This window comes from Diadema antillarum, unplaced genomic scaffold (assembly GCF_040938485.1).
Source record: "Diadema antillarum isolate AM-2024a unplaced genomic scaffold, OU_Dant_1.0 seq00000032_RagTag, whole genome shotgun sequence".
In the NCBI taxonomy this organism is placed as follows: domain Eukaryota; kingdom Metazoa; phylum Echinodermata; class Echinoidea; order Diadematoida; family Diadematidae; genus Diadema; species Diadema antillarum.
Genome location: NW_027271148.1, coordinates 378,491 through 395,722, shown reverse-complemented (window position 1 = coordinate 395,722; position 17,232 = coordinate 378,491). Strand labels below are relative to the sequence as shown.

Here is a 17,232-nt window from a genome sequence, read left to right as displayed (position 1 = left end):
ACTTATCCATTTTCTCATGTTGTGACAGTTCTATTGGTTCTCATTTTAAAGTGAGCCAAAACCTAAGAACATTCTCACTTATAATTTCCAAAGAGTATTATGCAGGCACGCAAACTCATTTTAGTTGCATTTCATTTAAATGTAATGGGTAAGAGGGTATGAGAGAGAATGGAAAGTGCTGAGCTATGAAGTAAAATGGTAAAGTAAAAAGTTTGTCAGATAGTATTACAAAAGAAACTCATTCTTTTTTGTTTGTTTATTTCATCATTATTTACTTATCTCTCTTCTAACTTAAAGGTAGTGGATCTCTTTGCAGCCCAAATTCGAAAATGCTTAGAGACAGCTAGTAACCAAATATGCTACTATAATTATTCTAATAAATAAGAAATAACCATTCCAGTATGTATCTAAGTGTGCACAGTAAGACAGATCACTTCAAATAGGATAACATCTGAGCACTAAGCCTGAGGTCTGAATTTGCACTCAACTTCTTCCAAAGGCTAACGGATGTTTAATTTTTGAATTTCACTGACCTCCAAATTTCACAAAGAAAACCTTCTTAGCATGATGGTTAATATGACATTTGACTGATATTGGAGATGTTTGCGAATCGGATCTACTACCTTTAATATTATTAAATCTAAAATGATTATTTGAAAGTTCGGAAATGCTGGAAATATCCTACCACAAGGAGGCAAAATATAAATGGTTCACATTTACAATTCATTTTGTTTTAAAAATTTTCTTATTTATTTTCGTTTTTGACAAACTCGCATACCAACGGCTGATATACTGTATAGTAAAGTGAATGTTTCATCTTCCAAACAGCATCCAATGGGATGGAAAACTCCAACTGAAAGGTGGACACCGTGACCATACTCGCTAAAGAAAACGCGTAATAGGGGTCGTTTTTTCTCACGGATCAGATGGAAAGTGTGATGTACGAGCGTATATAATCAAAGGGTATCAAAAAGGCCGAAATTTGGGAAAATGGTATATTGTTCAATCATGATGAAGTACTTCTTTAGGGTGCAGGAAACATTTAAGGAATACTTGTTTTTAAGGCCCAAAAAAATCATATGATCATTACTCGTTTAGGGGCCATTTTGAAAGTCCATGTATGAGCATGGTGTCCACCTTTTAATTGTCGCTACCCCTCCCGGGACAGTATCAAAGGACCGTTTTGTTAATTAACGCAATCCCCCCTTCCTTTAAAAATCCTGGCTTCAGGCCTGCTAACGCGGGTATACAATAGAAAAAATAAAAGTTAAAACAACACCAGGAAAATCACTATTCTCAATTTTGCGGCGCGCTACGCGCGCAGAGTCTCGAACAAAATTAAACTTTGCAACTTCCTGGCAAAATGAGTTTTTACTATTTCCTAGATGAAATACCGTAACGCGATTGCATGCAACAGACAAAAATACAAATTTCCTCGAGACTTTAAAACGTCATTAAAACAGTCAAAATTCACAATTTGCGGCGCGCTTCGCGCGCAAATTCTTATACAACTTTTGTAGTTCGGTCGTCCAAAGAATATATATATATATATATATATATATATATATATATATATATAATCGTGTGTGTGTGTGTGTGTGTGTGTGTGCGTGTGTGTCATCATTGGTATTGGTACCGAAGGTCCATTTTATTAGTGACCGCACCCCCCTTGAAAAATCCTGGCTACGGGCCTGTTCATCGTGCCAATTTCACCATTTTTCATTGTTAACCTTATGCGCAAAATCTGTCATGCAGTTTCTACAGAATATCGAAAAATAACATAAACTGACAATAGCACACAGTCATAGAACGAAAGGAACTCCACAAATGTTTGCTTGCATTAAAGATATGTGTGCAGTTAAGCTACAACACCAGGGTTGAGTGTATAATGATGTGAAACATAATGACAATAACTTTTTGGTCCAAACAATAATTGACGGAGAATGAGCACATACAATACCAGTTCCCGAGTCCAATGTTAGACCTTCATGTGCCTGTATGAGGTATATTCTTGGCCCCAGTGTTCGATTCTTGGCTGTCTTGATTCTCTGTCGCACTCATAGTCGCTAGTCATGTGGATGGTCGTATATGGTCGCTGCATCCTCGTTGCCATGGTGATATGTGCCGGGTCTATCCGATGTGCTCCCTGTCCAACAAAGATGTATCCTTAGTCGCGATGACGAAGTTATGATATGATCCGTCCATGTTCCTGCCAGCGCCTGCCATACTCAGCAACCAGACTTGAAGTAGCTCAGCAGAAGTTGTTGTCATCATCGAACCCGTCGCCACTAGCTTGCCTCCATCAGTGCTATCTCCATGACTGACGTCCTCGCCTTGGATCATGAAATCCTTGGTGACGAAGTTGAATTTGCTACCATCGTATCCAAATGCTTTCAAATGACTTCCAAGAGAGGAAGAGTACTGTGTTGACTTTGGTAATGTTTTCCCAAGAAGGCCATGTCTCCCCATCTCCTTTTGTCTGATCACAGTGTCAGAGAAAACACTTGCGATAACCATTGATCCTTTTTCCGATAATTTCATTCGCTTGTGGGCATGGGCTGCTACAAGAGCTACTGATGCCATCAACAGTATGAGAGTTAGGGCCTTCATCGTGTTCAATGTCCTTGAGTTGAGAGTTATTTAGCAAATCTCATACTGGTAATCATAGTTCAAGCAAGTCGCCGGCTATTGCCTTGTCCTTTCTATAGCTCCTCCCTTCCTCACAACATGCAAACTTGCCATGTCGCTTCGATATGGCGTCTTCCCGAAATTAAATAATCACTGCTTTACCGCTGCTACCATTGTTGTGACCGCCGAGTTGGTACCCAAGACAGTTAGAGTTAAACTCTAAGGGACACAAGAAGAAACCAGGCAACCAGTCATTTCGATGGTTCATGTCTCAAAAGTAGTCTTTTATTCGAGCTCGCAAGATTACATGACTATGACACGCCAGTGCTCATTCCAAGACTGCCTTTTTCTCCAGTCAGCGTCCCAAGATATACTCCTCAACACTCACTCTTAATTTCTTACATTATCAAAGCATCATTCATCACCTTCTTTTATACAATGACTGTCTTCTACAGTGACCGTTACCAACGACCATTTGTGGTCTGGTCTGGGGACAGGGAGTCTACTTGGGGGTGATAAACTCTAGGGGGCTCGTCCGTGGTAGGGGGAAAGGAAGAACCACAGATACAAACAATGTTCTCAGTTAATGTGTCCGCCCATAAGACTTGTCCTACCAACTTTCAAGTAGAGTCCCAATTTGCCTAACTCTGGGACCGTAACAATATGAATGCAGATTAAAAAACAGGAAAGAACAAATTCTTATTCATCAAGTCCGTATGGGTAATATTGGACTGAATTATGATAAGTGGAAAGTAAATTTGCATGAAACAGGCAACTGCCCCTATTGCCCCGAAAAGGAAAATTTAAGCCATTTTTTATATGATTGTCCGAAATATTTGATAGAGAGAGCCATGTTGATCGCAGACATTGGAGGCAAAGATCAACGGGATATCAGAAAAGTATTATCCACAAAAAATGTTGATCATTTGAGGGCATTAATCTCATATGTGAAGAGAACAAGAAGGTTTTCTAAAAGACTTATATAAGTCTTCTAGAGTTATACAGATGATTATCTTTTGAGTTTTATTTAATTTAGATTTGCACACTGCACAACCGGATGTTTGCTTATTACATAATGAAAAAAAAATGAATTATTGTAAATTATATGTTTATTTCATGGAAAGTATATATGAAATAATATTATAATTTTGATGTTTATATATCGTATTCGGGAGTCTGCTTGTGCACCATATATGCGTTGGGCAGAGGGTCCTGAGTGCGGCAAATGAGGGATCTAGGTCTGTGTGCGCGACCGAGAAGCCTGCTCAATGTAACGAGCCGGGCTGATCAGAGTTTGCCATCAGCATGCACCAGAACTTATTTGTCCCAACCGTATAACAGCAGACACATAGCGCGCATAAAAATGATAGTAAAAAGTTATAAATTTTATTGATTTATTATATGTAAAATAACTATATTATAAAGATAAAGGCGTAAATATTCATATTTGAATGACGCGCCTCAAATACAAAAACAACAACAACAACAACACGGTACGGAGGAGGCTTGGGTAGTGCTACCGACAGATGATGGCGCTATACCTTTGTGGAATTGGTAAACGTTTGGATGGGGAGACAACGCGACGTTGCGACCATGGCGACGTTGCAGTGTAGCAATTAGATACCAGGTGATTCATCTTGGAGTAAACGAGGCGCATAAAGATGTGAAAATCGATCAAGAGGCGAGTCATGGCTTCAAAAATTTGACCCCCATAGATCCAGATATTTAGTAGAGGTCAAATCGAACTCCATTTTCACTACATGGAAGATTTGTGCAGATCGCTGTCCTTTGTGACAACAACTCGTTTCTTCGTGTCCTTTAGAATGGCGAGAATTTGGTCATCTTGACCTTGATTTACCCAAACATATCTGTCCTAGACTCTAAAAGATTATCATGAACCGAATTCAATGGCTCCCCCTTATAAATGTAGTATTTTTTTTTTCAATTTCTGTAGCTTTCGTTTCGGATACGACAGTTCCTGAATTTGCAATCATTTCCCTAGTTTTCTATTCCTTCCTGGGGGCCAATCTGTGACTTCTATGATATCTATTGAATCGACAGTAATGTTAAGCTTGTCAGCACACAACTAAATTACAGTTTCTTCTCTATTTTCGCTTGCATTCTCGTTGATCTTCACCAATTTGTTCAAAAATTTTGATCCAACACGTCCTGTTATTCGAATAGAGTTTCGACTTGTATCTCGAGGAAAGCTATACATTAAGTATCTCTTATCTATACATCTCAAAGTCAATGCATCGTCGCAAACTTTCATTCACAATCTCTGTAATTATAGGCGTTATCTCATATCAATAAGGGTTTGTTTTACGACGCTCACCAGTTTGCAAGCAACAGCGTTACTTTGCAAAGCTTTATTTATTTCAGTGCGAAAGGTAACGTGCAATTCCTCGGCTAGAAGTTTCCAGTTTCAAGTGTTCGTCGTGGTGAAATCGAAATCCATATGTCAACAAAATGTCCCAACATCGTTTGCTTTCGGCAAAAAAAAAGACATATAGATTACTATCATCCTGTCAATATGATTACGAATGTAGACACCACAACGCTATAAAAAAGAATGCAGGTTCCCCATGCACACTGGTGATAAGAATTTTAGACAAGGTTTATTTGAATAAAGCTCTTCAAAAGCAAAACAAAACGAAACAAAAAATGCGCCCGGTCATGACGCTCGCTGCTACTATAAATGAAACATAAAGTTTACAAGCTACTAGCGCTCAACAAGTTTTCTTTTTTATCATTTCTTCTCTCTGGAGAGGGGGTAAAAATGCACCTTGTTAGATTTTACGCCCATCTTTCTAGTGGCCTTCACAACGACAAGATTCTGTGGACATCTTTCTAACAGAGCATATCAAACGTATTGATTGCACTTGAAAATACAAGAAGCTTTCTTAACGCAAAGGAAAAGATGTTCATACAAGGATACAATATAATTTTATCTAAAAAGATAGGGTTTCCACCTTATGTAAACGTAATAATACAATTGCCAATCATACAAATCCACAAGAAAAAGAATATAACTAAGCTTGTCACACGTGGCAGAGTTGTAAGAAAGATAAGAACCAAACATAATGCATATCAATTATTCTCTACCTATGAATATTAATGTATCTGTGAATATAATCAATGTACATAAACCGTTAAAGCTCATATTATAATACGTTTACACGTGTATATCATATATATATATATATATGTATATATATATATATGTGTATATATATATATATATATATATATATATATATATATGTATATATTTTGAAACAAGGAAGGAAAAACTGACCAGAAACAATTGTAATAATAAATAGCAAAAGCTATTTATTATTACAATTGTTTCTGGTCAGTTTTTCCTTCCTTGTTTCAAAATAGATTACAAAAAGCTGCATCGCTTCGGCGATCCCTCACATTTATTCCAAAGTTGATTTGCATCATTTGGGTTTATGTCAGGTTAATGTGTGTGTGTGTGGCACACATACACACACTATAGCTTCTGACCACACGAGCAAAGAGAGTTAAGGGTTTGGGACGAACACCGATCTAGGGCTTTCAATAGCTCAGTCGGTAGAGCACCGGTCTAGTAATCCGGAGGTCTCGGGTTCGAATCCCGATGAAAACCCATTTTCTTTGCTCAAAGTTTTCGCTATATATATATATATATATATATATATATATAACAATACATAATGAATATCTCAAAATAAATGACGAATTGCTGAATCCACGTTTTTAACCCAAATTGGAACCTATCAATATAACATTCAAATCTTCAGTGACCTACATTTATCTGTTTATTTTTTTATCACAGCCAATCCCATTGCCAATACTAAAACACCAAGGTTTTCCTTCAAATTATTACAATTTCATCCATTTGACATAATTAGGATTCTTTTTATTTCTTTTTTTTTTGTTACAAAAAAGTTAGAAAAAAAAAGATAATCCATCAAGTTATAGTTTTATTTCTTGCAGGATTTGTAATCTTCTTTTTTTTTTGAAATTCACATTCAAGACATTCCTTGTTTTTTAATTGACTTTTTAAGGAGAAATCATAGTCAAAATTGATACTACTCAATTTTCATTTGTTCCACTCATATGAGCGTGAGAGAACACTGAGATGATTCCCCGTTGCACAAAAAGTCGCTGTCGATAGTGACTGATCCTACGTTGTAGAAAAGCTGATATCACCCCATAACTAGCCACTCATCTGAAATTTTAGCTCAGGGCCCCATTTCATACAAAGTTGATACGATAGCAACTCTTACTGGAAACATTATCATGGTAATGATGAGAACCCAGCTTCCTGATTTGCTGTTGCTATGGAAAGTTGCCATTCCAGCAACAGTTGCCATCCCAACGTCATTTATAAAAATGGTTCCCCGATGATGACGTGTGGATCCTTCTAAACTCGTTCCTAATGGACCATTACTCATTTTCTCATTTTCGATTGCCAAAGATAATTAGATGATTAGTCAGGAAACAATAGATTTTTTTTCATGAATTTTATATATCCAATCAAATGCTAGTTGGAAATACTTCCGTGACTTTGATAGTAATGGTTATATGCACCTTTAGCAATCTCGCTACTGCCCTTTTCTGCAAGAGCTGCACATTTTCAACAAAATATCAATCACATGTCAATTGAACATATTCAGTCTTAAACCGCAATCTTACATCCTTCTGTAATAAGATGAAAAAGGGAAACATTGCATAAAATGTATTTTGGTTATCGACTCCTGGACTTGGTTGCCATTTTGACGCAGGGTATTCATATCTCTTTAAAGCCCTTAACCCATAGAGCCCATGGATATATTTGTAGCCAAAATTATGTTGTACTCATTGACTTGGTGACTCTTGGGCCTCATGGAAGAACAGATCTATTATGTGGACAGATCTGAAATGGTTGCTTGATCCATGGCTTGATAGTGTCATTTTCAACACTGCTTATTTTGTGTATAATTTTACTGTTTCAGAAGTAAAAACAGACACAACAACTCTGAACATATTCTGCACTCGGGAAATATTAGATGAAAAAGCTTAAGCCACCTAATCTGCAAAACTCAGCAAGAAAAATAATAATAAAAAATAAGGGAACTTTTAATGACCTAATATTTGTATTGTAAATTTGAGAGTAAGATGAATATTTTGGAATTAAGGCGTGTCCGAACATTCGGTAACGAAATAGTGTTTACTTTAAAAACTTAATTGACCACTAATACTTGATCAAAATCCAGCTTGAAAATATTTCTATATATACGTATAGGAACATTGCGTAATAAACCATGTCCATAGTCCATGATCTATGCATAGATCCCTTGTATGGAGGATGGGCGATTTCTTATCAAGAGAGGACTTCGTGAGGAGACGCGTTCCTCATATCAGCCAGCGAACACCTTAAGCAGCTCCTCAAAATGTTCCTGGCACAGATGCGATATGAGCGTTTCGTCACTGAATAGATAACGATATTACAAAGTGGATTCAACAGGAGCGGCCAGCACACAACGGCTCGAATGATCATCGAGACTTCTTTTGGCCACACCATTGCGACATACAACTGGCAAATAGTGAACGGCATCCAGGCCATAACGTAGGTACCCGTCACCATGATCGTCATCTTCAAGGCGCGGTGGCCGGTCGATTTCTTGTTCTGCTTACTGTCGATCCCAGTATTCGGCTGATCTTCACTATCGTCTTTTGTGGTACGCTTCACTGACTTACTCCTATCAACTGTAGTCAGTTCTTGGACCTGGATCCGGCGGACGTGACGTCTACTTATGCAGACAATCCTTGAGTACATGACGGACAAGATGGGAACGAACAGCCAGATGCAGAGAGAGAAAATGACGAAGGAATATGGAATGAACATAGGCTCGCTGAAGGACATGATACAAGCCCCGAGTGGCGAGTATTCGATTATGTCCACGCCGTAAGGATTTACGAAAAGAAATGCAAGCAGAAGAAGAGCTTCCGCAAAGCAGAGGCTGAAGGCGATCATGAACGCCTTTTGACGACTCATGAAGGCCACGTAGCGATACGGTGAGGAGATGCTAAAGTAGCGATCTAAGTTCAGGAGTAGTAGACTTGCCGAAGAGATACCACCTACCAGCGTCATACAGAACCCGCAGATCTTACAGAATACTTCGCCGAAGGGCCAGTCCCCGACTATGGTTGAGGGGAGCGCCGGGAGAAGAACGAAGCCGAGAATGAGGTCGGCAAACGAAAGGAAATTGTAAAAGACCTTACTTGCGTCATTGATGTCCGGTAGACGAGGGATGACAACGATGTTGAGCACATTCGTAGCGATAATGAGCACGGCGAAGACGAACATGATGAGTCCCTGGAGAATGAAGATAAGACTTGTCCCACTCTCGTCCGGATCTTGGTTGTCGTTTGCAGTAAAGTTCACCAATACCACCTCGGTTACCATGATGTCAGAGTGATAGGCTCCCTAGTTAGCATCACCAACACTGGAGTTGCCTTTGGTAGATGAACCACAAAGACTTTCACACTTATACACCATAATGCCGGCAAGTCGTGCACCATTCCGTTATACTATAGCGTCGAAGATGAATTTGTTTAGCCACCGGCCGAAGTTTACAATGACCAATGTGGTGTTGTACTTCCGACAAACATCTCGACGAATCTGAAGACTGAAGAGTGGTGGGATTGCTGGAAATCTTCTTGTTGTCTGGGGGTTTTCTTTTTTACATCGCAAGGACACGACTTTGATTCTCGACTATGAAAAAGCAAACCATCTCACTTCATATTCTTATATCGATTGACCGATATGGGGAATAGAACACACCTGATGCCAACTAAGCAAATATTTGATTTACTTTCCGAGAGTTGCTCTTACAATGACAGTACCTATCACATTCATCTCCTCCTACTATTCCAAAGATGGCTTGCTGCAGCAGCCTAGTTTCACGTTCTCGACGTAAACTGCAGCATTCATCCTGAGAGAACGGGTTGAAAGGAATCCGTTGCCATGGAAGCAAAATGATGATTGCTCGCAACTTAAACTCTGTCTTTAGATGACTAACTAGATGGGAAAATAAGACTCGGTGATAGCAAGGCTTCTTTTTTGTCCTGGTTGCATGTTAAAGTCAAATACTATTCATCGAGCACACGTGTGAAATGAAATTAAGGCAAGCAGATCGAGCAAGACCAAATAACGCGAGCGTTTCTTCTGTAATACAACGATTCTAAAAAGTTGTGGAGATTCGAAGCACATTACACTTTGTAAAGATTTAATTTCGTCTTTCACATTGACGCAAAAGGCTAAGTTACAGTTTCCATTGACGAGCGTTGATGAAACCAAATCTGACCAGCGGAGTTTTCTCTTGTTTATCTGATAGAAGGAGTGAAAGGGAAAGGGGAAGGGGTGTAGAGAGACGCATTCAATTAAATTTCATATTGATCAATATTGTCAGGTTTACAAGAAACAAATGGTATAAAAAATCCCGAAATATATTGTATTGTGGACCTTTCATTATTGTAACATACTTTTTCTTTGAGTAAAATGCAAGCAAATGACCACCACAATTCAAACATGACAGGTTTTCTCCACATTATTACCTGCGATGAGAAAAGCTGAACAACCGTGATAATCTGTGTTTGCAACAATTATTGAAAACCTGTGCTTTATGCTAATAATAATGACAATGTGGCTTTTCTTCTCTTAGAAACGATTATCAACAGTCATTTTCACAAGCACATCCAACAGATATGAGTAGCATATTTGAGGTCCGTTTAGTTAGTTGCATAAAGAAATTGAGCAAAAGAAAAGAGAGCAGTAAACAGACAATTTAACGCCATTTATCTTTCTGGTTTTACTGGGGATGGTTTGTCCTATTCTTCTTCTAACTATGGAGATCCGTAATTGATATATTATCTTACCAGTCACGCCAGGACACGAAGTGTTCCACATGGATATTCTGGAGGTAGAATGGGAAAGTCAAATGCCTCACTCGCCAAAGAAAAAAAAAGGCGCGATCGCAAATCGACAGTAACCAACTTTAATCCAGAAGTGAATGACAGTCAATAGCATTAGATCCACACTGTTTTTCAGCAAGAATTGCTACGATAACGGAAGAATCAGCCGCATGTTTGCATCACAGGGACTGATGAGCTGAACTTGACTGCGCATGGAAATAAATCCTCATTGATGATGGTTTCCCCTCCTCTCATTTACCCTCTTGCAAACCATTGGTCCTTCTTATTGCGCATGCCCAGTAAACCAAATGCAAGGAAACGACCTTGTTCGATCGCCGTCGATGATCTATCACAGTGTAAGGTGCTGCAGTGAATTGCCGCTGCTTTTATACTCGCAAATAACAACGCATATGTTCCATGCGATAAGACCAATGTTATTTGCTTTACCTCAACCGGGCAACCCAAAGGATATTCCTCATCACGTGGCTAGCAATGCTGCTGGATCGCTTCAACAATTATTTTCTGAATGGACAGATGGTATGACGACATGTATGGTGAAGAGAAAACGAAAATGACAATCAACTAATGAGGGAAGGTGCTGGTAAAGATGGTGACTGCATAGTATTCACAACTTCAGAGTGATGGCGGTATGAGAATACCAGTGTCAGCCCCGTAATTTTTCTAGGAGAGGTTAAATATACAGAGTAAAATTAAAACCATGATATGGATATTGATATAAAATGTAAACAACAAAATACAGGAAATCAGGATGAAGTAGCTTTGATTGATGAATTGCCCTACATCGACGTAAATAAGCACTTAATTGATCAGTGTTTTAGTAATAGCCATGATACGTCTATAGGGCAATTTGTCAATCAGTCGCAATGGAAACATCTCGACGGAAGAATTTCATGAATTTGAAGATACTTATGCCGTGTATGTCATGTATTGTTTTCCGGTATGTACGATAGATTTACTAATACAGTTGAACCTCTCGTATCCGGACAAGTCGGGACCGGGGCTCATCCGGATAAGGGATTTGGCCGGATACGGGAGACTCAATGCTTTATACATGTACATATACATACACATGTACTGATATAGCCCATTGTAGTACCACATGTAGTAATGTGTATACGGCAACCTTTTCATTGTTACACTCACTAACAGACCCCAAAATAGAGGTTCGTGTTTGCAAGAATGAAATCATTTTCTTTTATAAATTCTTGGGATGATTTACCTAAATAATTATTAAGAAATGTATCAAGTATATGTAATTCACGTGTGTTTGTGCAGGAGTTCTCAAGGAGCTGGGAATTCCCCTTTCCTCCCGTAATTATTAAAAAACAATCACGGCGAGATTGCGTCCTTATAATAGAGAGATCCGGATAAAGGGAGGCCGGATAAGAGAGGTTCAACTGTATATTAAAGTCTGTGCCTTCAAAACGTTGTCATATATATTATGTATACAAATATCATATATACATATATTATATATATATATATATATATATATATATATATATATACTGAATCGTTATTGATTTGCACATCTAAGCAGGTATCTTAACTTCACTTTGATGGGACATCAGTTGGAAATACTGTCATAAAGTCATCTTTCAATGTTTGGAATTTTGGAATCGTTTTTGGACACATATCATTCATTCATTCATTCATTCATTCATTTATTTTTCATTTCCAACAAAAACATATAAATATATTACAAAAATTGAATACAGTGCATAAATTTCATCATACAAAGTAAAGGATAAATTTACAGAAAACTTGTAGGTATAGGAAAATGTTGGAAATGGGGAGGAATGCTAAAAAGCTGAGCTTGTAGGCTGCATTCCCCCCACACGTAATACAAGAAATTATATGATCGATAGACTGATAAGCATTGAAAATGGATGAAACAAAGAAACTAAGACAAAAAGACCTATAACCTAACTTATCCGAAACAAAAACCCTGAACAAATCCCTACACTACACTAAGTCGCTGTCATGCCGGAAAAGAGAGGAGAGAAACAAAATAGTATGTGTGTGTGTGTGTGTGTGTGTGTGTGTGTGTGTGTGTGTGTGTGTGTGAGTGTGTGTGTGTGTATGAGAGAGAGGGGGGGGGGGGGAGAAAGCAGCTTAATGCGTGGTGTGAAGATAAGAGACAAAAAAAAATAGGACACGAGAGGTAGTGGATGGATGGAGCCGCTTAGCTGTAATTCCAATAGAATATAAGGTTGGATTTTACACTTCTTTGCAACCAATAAAGAATCAACAATTCTTATAACTGTTCAAAATATTTTTCTTCAGATTACTCTTAAAGGAACTTAAACTTGGAGATGTCCTCAAACTGTTAGAAAGGTTGTTCCAATATTTAGGTCCAGCAAATGTAAATATAGATTGTGTAAACATTGTTCTAGTTAAAGGCAGATGGAATTCATCTGAGTGACGAGTTGGATATTTATGGAACGAGCGGTTTCTCGCAAACATGCTTGTGAAGACAGACGGCAACAAATTATTAGAAAGTTTATACATAAATTGGCCAAGACAATAATAATAAATATCAGTTATCTTTAAAATGTTGTTTTCAGAAAATAAAACATCGGTGTGGGCTCTCCAAGAAACATGACAAATTATTCGAAGAGCTTTTTTCTGGAGACGGGACAGTCTGTCGAGATATGATGGATGTGTGTTCCCCCAAGCTATGATGCCATAATTCAAATAAGGTAAAATCAAAGCTGAATATAACATTAAAAGGGTGGGAATAGAAAAATAATATTTAACTCTATTAATAACACCAATATTTCGAGATATTGTGTGACAAATACTATCAATATGTGACTTCCATGAAAGTTTATTGTCAATAACCAAACCTAAAAACTTCATTGATGCAACTTCATCTATAACTATATCATCTATTTTTATATTATTAGGAAGATTATTTAAAGTATTACTAATATCACACCATGGAAGCAAATATCACAAGCTTGTGTAAATTATCATACTATGTGTTATATAATCTTAGACGCATCAGGAAATACTTCGATGAAAATAGCATGAAAATGATACATCATAAGTGAGTTGGACTATTGCAACGGGTCACTACAATTATGGACTCCCTGATTCTCAAGTTGGGCGACTGCAGCGAGTCCAAATCGCCTGTATTATAGGCCGGTCTGTAACAAACCCACGCAGGTTCTCGTGGATCACTCCTCTTCTGAGAGAGCTAAGATGGCTTCAAGTTTGTCAACGAGCATCTTTTAAGATTTGCTGATTGTATACAAGACACTCAATGGTCAAGCCCACAGTTACATTACTGAACCGCTACTGCTTAAATCCCATACACACACTCATGATCATTCTGCGCAAGTTCTAAAGACAATCAAAATCCCAACATGCAAAAACAAAAATAACATTTGGAGACCAAGCGCAGCTCCCAAACTGTAGAATGACTTAATTATGACTCAAAACACATCTTTATTCCTTTAACCCGTTGAGGACGGGTAACACACATTTCGCATGGATGGACATTTACCCGAGTACAATGTATTATACTCGAGGGACTCATCCTCAACGGGTGAACTGTTGTACATTTTGTCAAGCGTATAAGAAGCTTTTGCAGCGAAAAAGAATATATTTACATTGGTTTTGTGCTTTACAAATTGATATTATTGTTAATGTTATTATTATTATTATTATTATCATTATTACTATTATTATCATTATTATTTTCAACCTCTTTATCAGCATGAAGGCCGAATGTATATGGAAAAGCCGCCATGCTGGTAATGATGATACCAAAATTGCAATGAATGCGTCAGTTATGATAGTGATTTCAGGCTGATTCTAATGATGGTAATGATGATATTAACTACAGTATACTGCTAGTGATAATCCTGATAATCAAGTCAGTGCATGATGATAATCACAACATTAAACATACGAATAATAATCATGATTCCTGTCTAAATCAATTAAAAATGAATAAACAATCCATCCACTCCTGCCATATCGAGTATTTCTTATAACGTACAGCATAAATCTGTATCATGTCTACAGCAGTTGTTGCTCAGTCAGACACAGTTAAGGAGACAGACACGAGCCTTGGAATCGATATTGTAATATTCTGAGTTCTTTTATGTTGCTTGTTTGACCCTGAAACCAAAGCAAAAGGTAAAATCAAATACATGGATCGACTGCATATGCATACACCGAATTCATCTGAAAATCATTCATTTTCCACTCTTTGATTCACGCACAAAGATAAAATGAAATGCAATAAAACTTTGATTGTACGAGAGAGTAAATTTGATGATGAACTTGAGCAAGCTATAGAGCCTCTGATGAAACTGATTAATCACAGTGTTTGGCCGGCTAGACAATCTACCGCACGAACCATCGAAACGAAGCGATATAAAGTAGTGCTACTGCAATTTGCAATAAAATGATTTTCAATCAAGTTAAGTCGAGCGTTCGCGGGGCTCACTTTCATCATGTTCAGTAAAACAAGTAATATGGAAACTAATAGCTCTGAGCGTTTTGTTTTCACTCTCTCGCATTATATATATATATATATATATATATATATATATATATATATATACTCTCTAAAAAATCAAGTGAAAATATTCACTCCTAAAAGAGTGACTACAAAAAAGAGTGAATTTTAGAGTGAAATTGGAGTGAATTTTTGAGTGAAAATGTTCATTTTCACTCGTTTTAGAGTGACCTCAGGGATCACTCCAAAATGAGTGAAAATGTTCATTTTCACTCAAAATTCACTCCAATTTCACTGTAAATTCACTCTTTTTTGTAGTCACTCTTTTAAGAGTGAATATTTTCACTCGATTTTTTTAAGAGAGTATTATATATATGAAGCGCTTTGTAAAGGAGCGGACAACTGCCATTTAAAGTATCTTTTCCAAAGGGGTTTCCTCTTTCGCGCGTAACGAGATATGATAATTTATGATTCCACCACTCATCAAAAAAAAAAATGTAAGGGTGTGTTGCTTTCAAGCGGAATGAAAATCAGGCCAGCAGCATCAACTTTAACGTAGAGAGAATTAAGTTTGCACAGCAATGAACTCATTTTGATGACTATAACCATGAATAGACAATGGCTTGAGCGGGTTACTGGATGCCACGTTTTTGTCAATAGTGCATTGAATTTTTACTTGTTGAAATCATAATGAAATCAATAAGTGCGAGATTTAATCTGCCCAGGTTGGCAATCTTGTTTATCATTAGTTTGTCTTTTGCTACGTTTCATCCATCTCTCGACACAGCACGATCCCAATATGGATATAGTCTGCATTCCCGTGGGAATGGGGGTGGAGGTAGAGGGGTGGGTGATGGGGGAGGCAGCCCCATTATGTTCTCAGGGAGAATAGAGACAATACAAAACATACAAATCAGCAGCAACAACAACAACAACAACAGGCCAATAAGAATCGGACTTTGACCGGGAAACGAACATGAAGTGTACAGCAGTTTTAATGTTCCTACCGAATATTTATATCACGTAGTTATACGAGAGAAACCAGCACTTTGTATATTGTCAAAGAATGAACTTTATGCTCACTATTTAGGCTGTAGTAAAACTTATCGCGTTGAAATACTCATGTAACTACCTCTGTTTTATTTTCTGTGGACCCGTGTGTGTCTTCATTTGTGGATTTATTACCTTGCGCGCGCGCTTGTGTGTGCATCTGTGTCTGTGTTTGTGTATGTATGTGCTTAAGAGTGTCAGTGGTCAATTTTTTTTTATTCATTTTTAGATATAAGCAATTGGAATGCGCATCTCTATAAGTGCAACTTGACCTTTTGTACATTTTGTACTGATTGTTATCAGCTTTCATGCAAGTGTCACTTGAATCCTTTCACAACGTATTGAGTTATTTTGCAAACAGACAAACCAAAATAGTGCGTTCACTGAGCAGCTCTCTTCACCTTGATTGCGTTGTCGTTCCTTTGTAGTTTTGGCGAACGAGTGTGAATATGTCTATCACTGATGTAAAGCGCTAACAGACATTAAAAATCCTGCAGAATATTACTGGCACTATACGTTATGATATTTTGACATTAAATACCAATGTGATGGCTGAAATTCATTGCATGGCCACTTTGAGAGCTATTTTTTTTGTCTGCTATGTGTAACGATAAAAGGATAAAATGTAGTTAGAAAGTAATTTGGTAAAATTTCAGTTTTAGGCCATGAAAGGCAATATTTTTGCTCAGAATGAGTTTCTTCGTAAACTGGTATTGTCATCTGGCTTTCCGAGATCTGCATGAAACTAATGAAAAATATAAATCAGAGCTGACGATTTTGTATCCACAAATCACCAGCAAAAAGAATGAAATATTATCATTGTCTTTCGTTTGTTTAAAATATTCATGAATCTTTTTTAAGTATGATTGCAATAGTCCAGTCAAAATAGGGTTTCACCCACCACTAATTGCAACAGTACGAATTCCACTGCAGTGCAACTTGTTATGGGCTCCTAAACACCATACTAAAAGTCCCAAGAAATCCATTGGGGTAAAGTGGCTAAATTTGCATAATATGCAAATTAGCTCCCATAATGATAAAAATACAGTGTTTCCATGAAAACTATGCTTCTAGGTTTCAGATTGGAAAACCGAAAGTGTTTTAACCTATGTTTA

General features: G+C 37.6%; 2 protein-coding genes across 2 annotated transcripts; both read right to left on the bottom strand.

Moving 5' to 3' along the window:
• Nucleotides 1-2,130: 2,130 nt before the first annotated feature.
• On the bottom strand, nt 2,131-2,610 carry LOC139725314 (peptidyl-prolyl cis-trans isomerase B-like). Its single transcript, XM_071636403.1, has one exon. The coding sequence runs from the start codon at nt 2,608-2,610 to the stop codon at nt 2,131-2,133; it is 480 nt and encodes a 159-aa protein (XP_071492504.1).
• A 5,368-nt stretch (nt 2,611-7,978) lies between these two features.
• LOC139725312 (beta-2 adrenergic receptor-like) lies at nt 7,979-9,064 on the bottom strand. Its single transcript, XM_071636402.1, has one exon. The coding sequence runs from the start codon at nt 9,062-9,064 to the stop codon at nt 7,979-7,981; it is 1,086 nt and encodes a 361-aa protein (XP_071492503.1).
• Nucleotides 9,065-17,232: the final 8,168 nt, after the last annotated feature.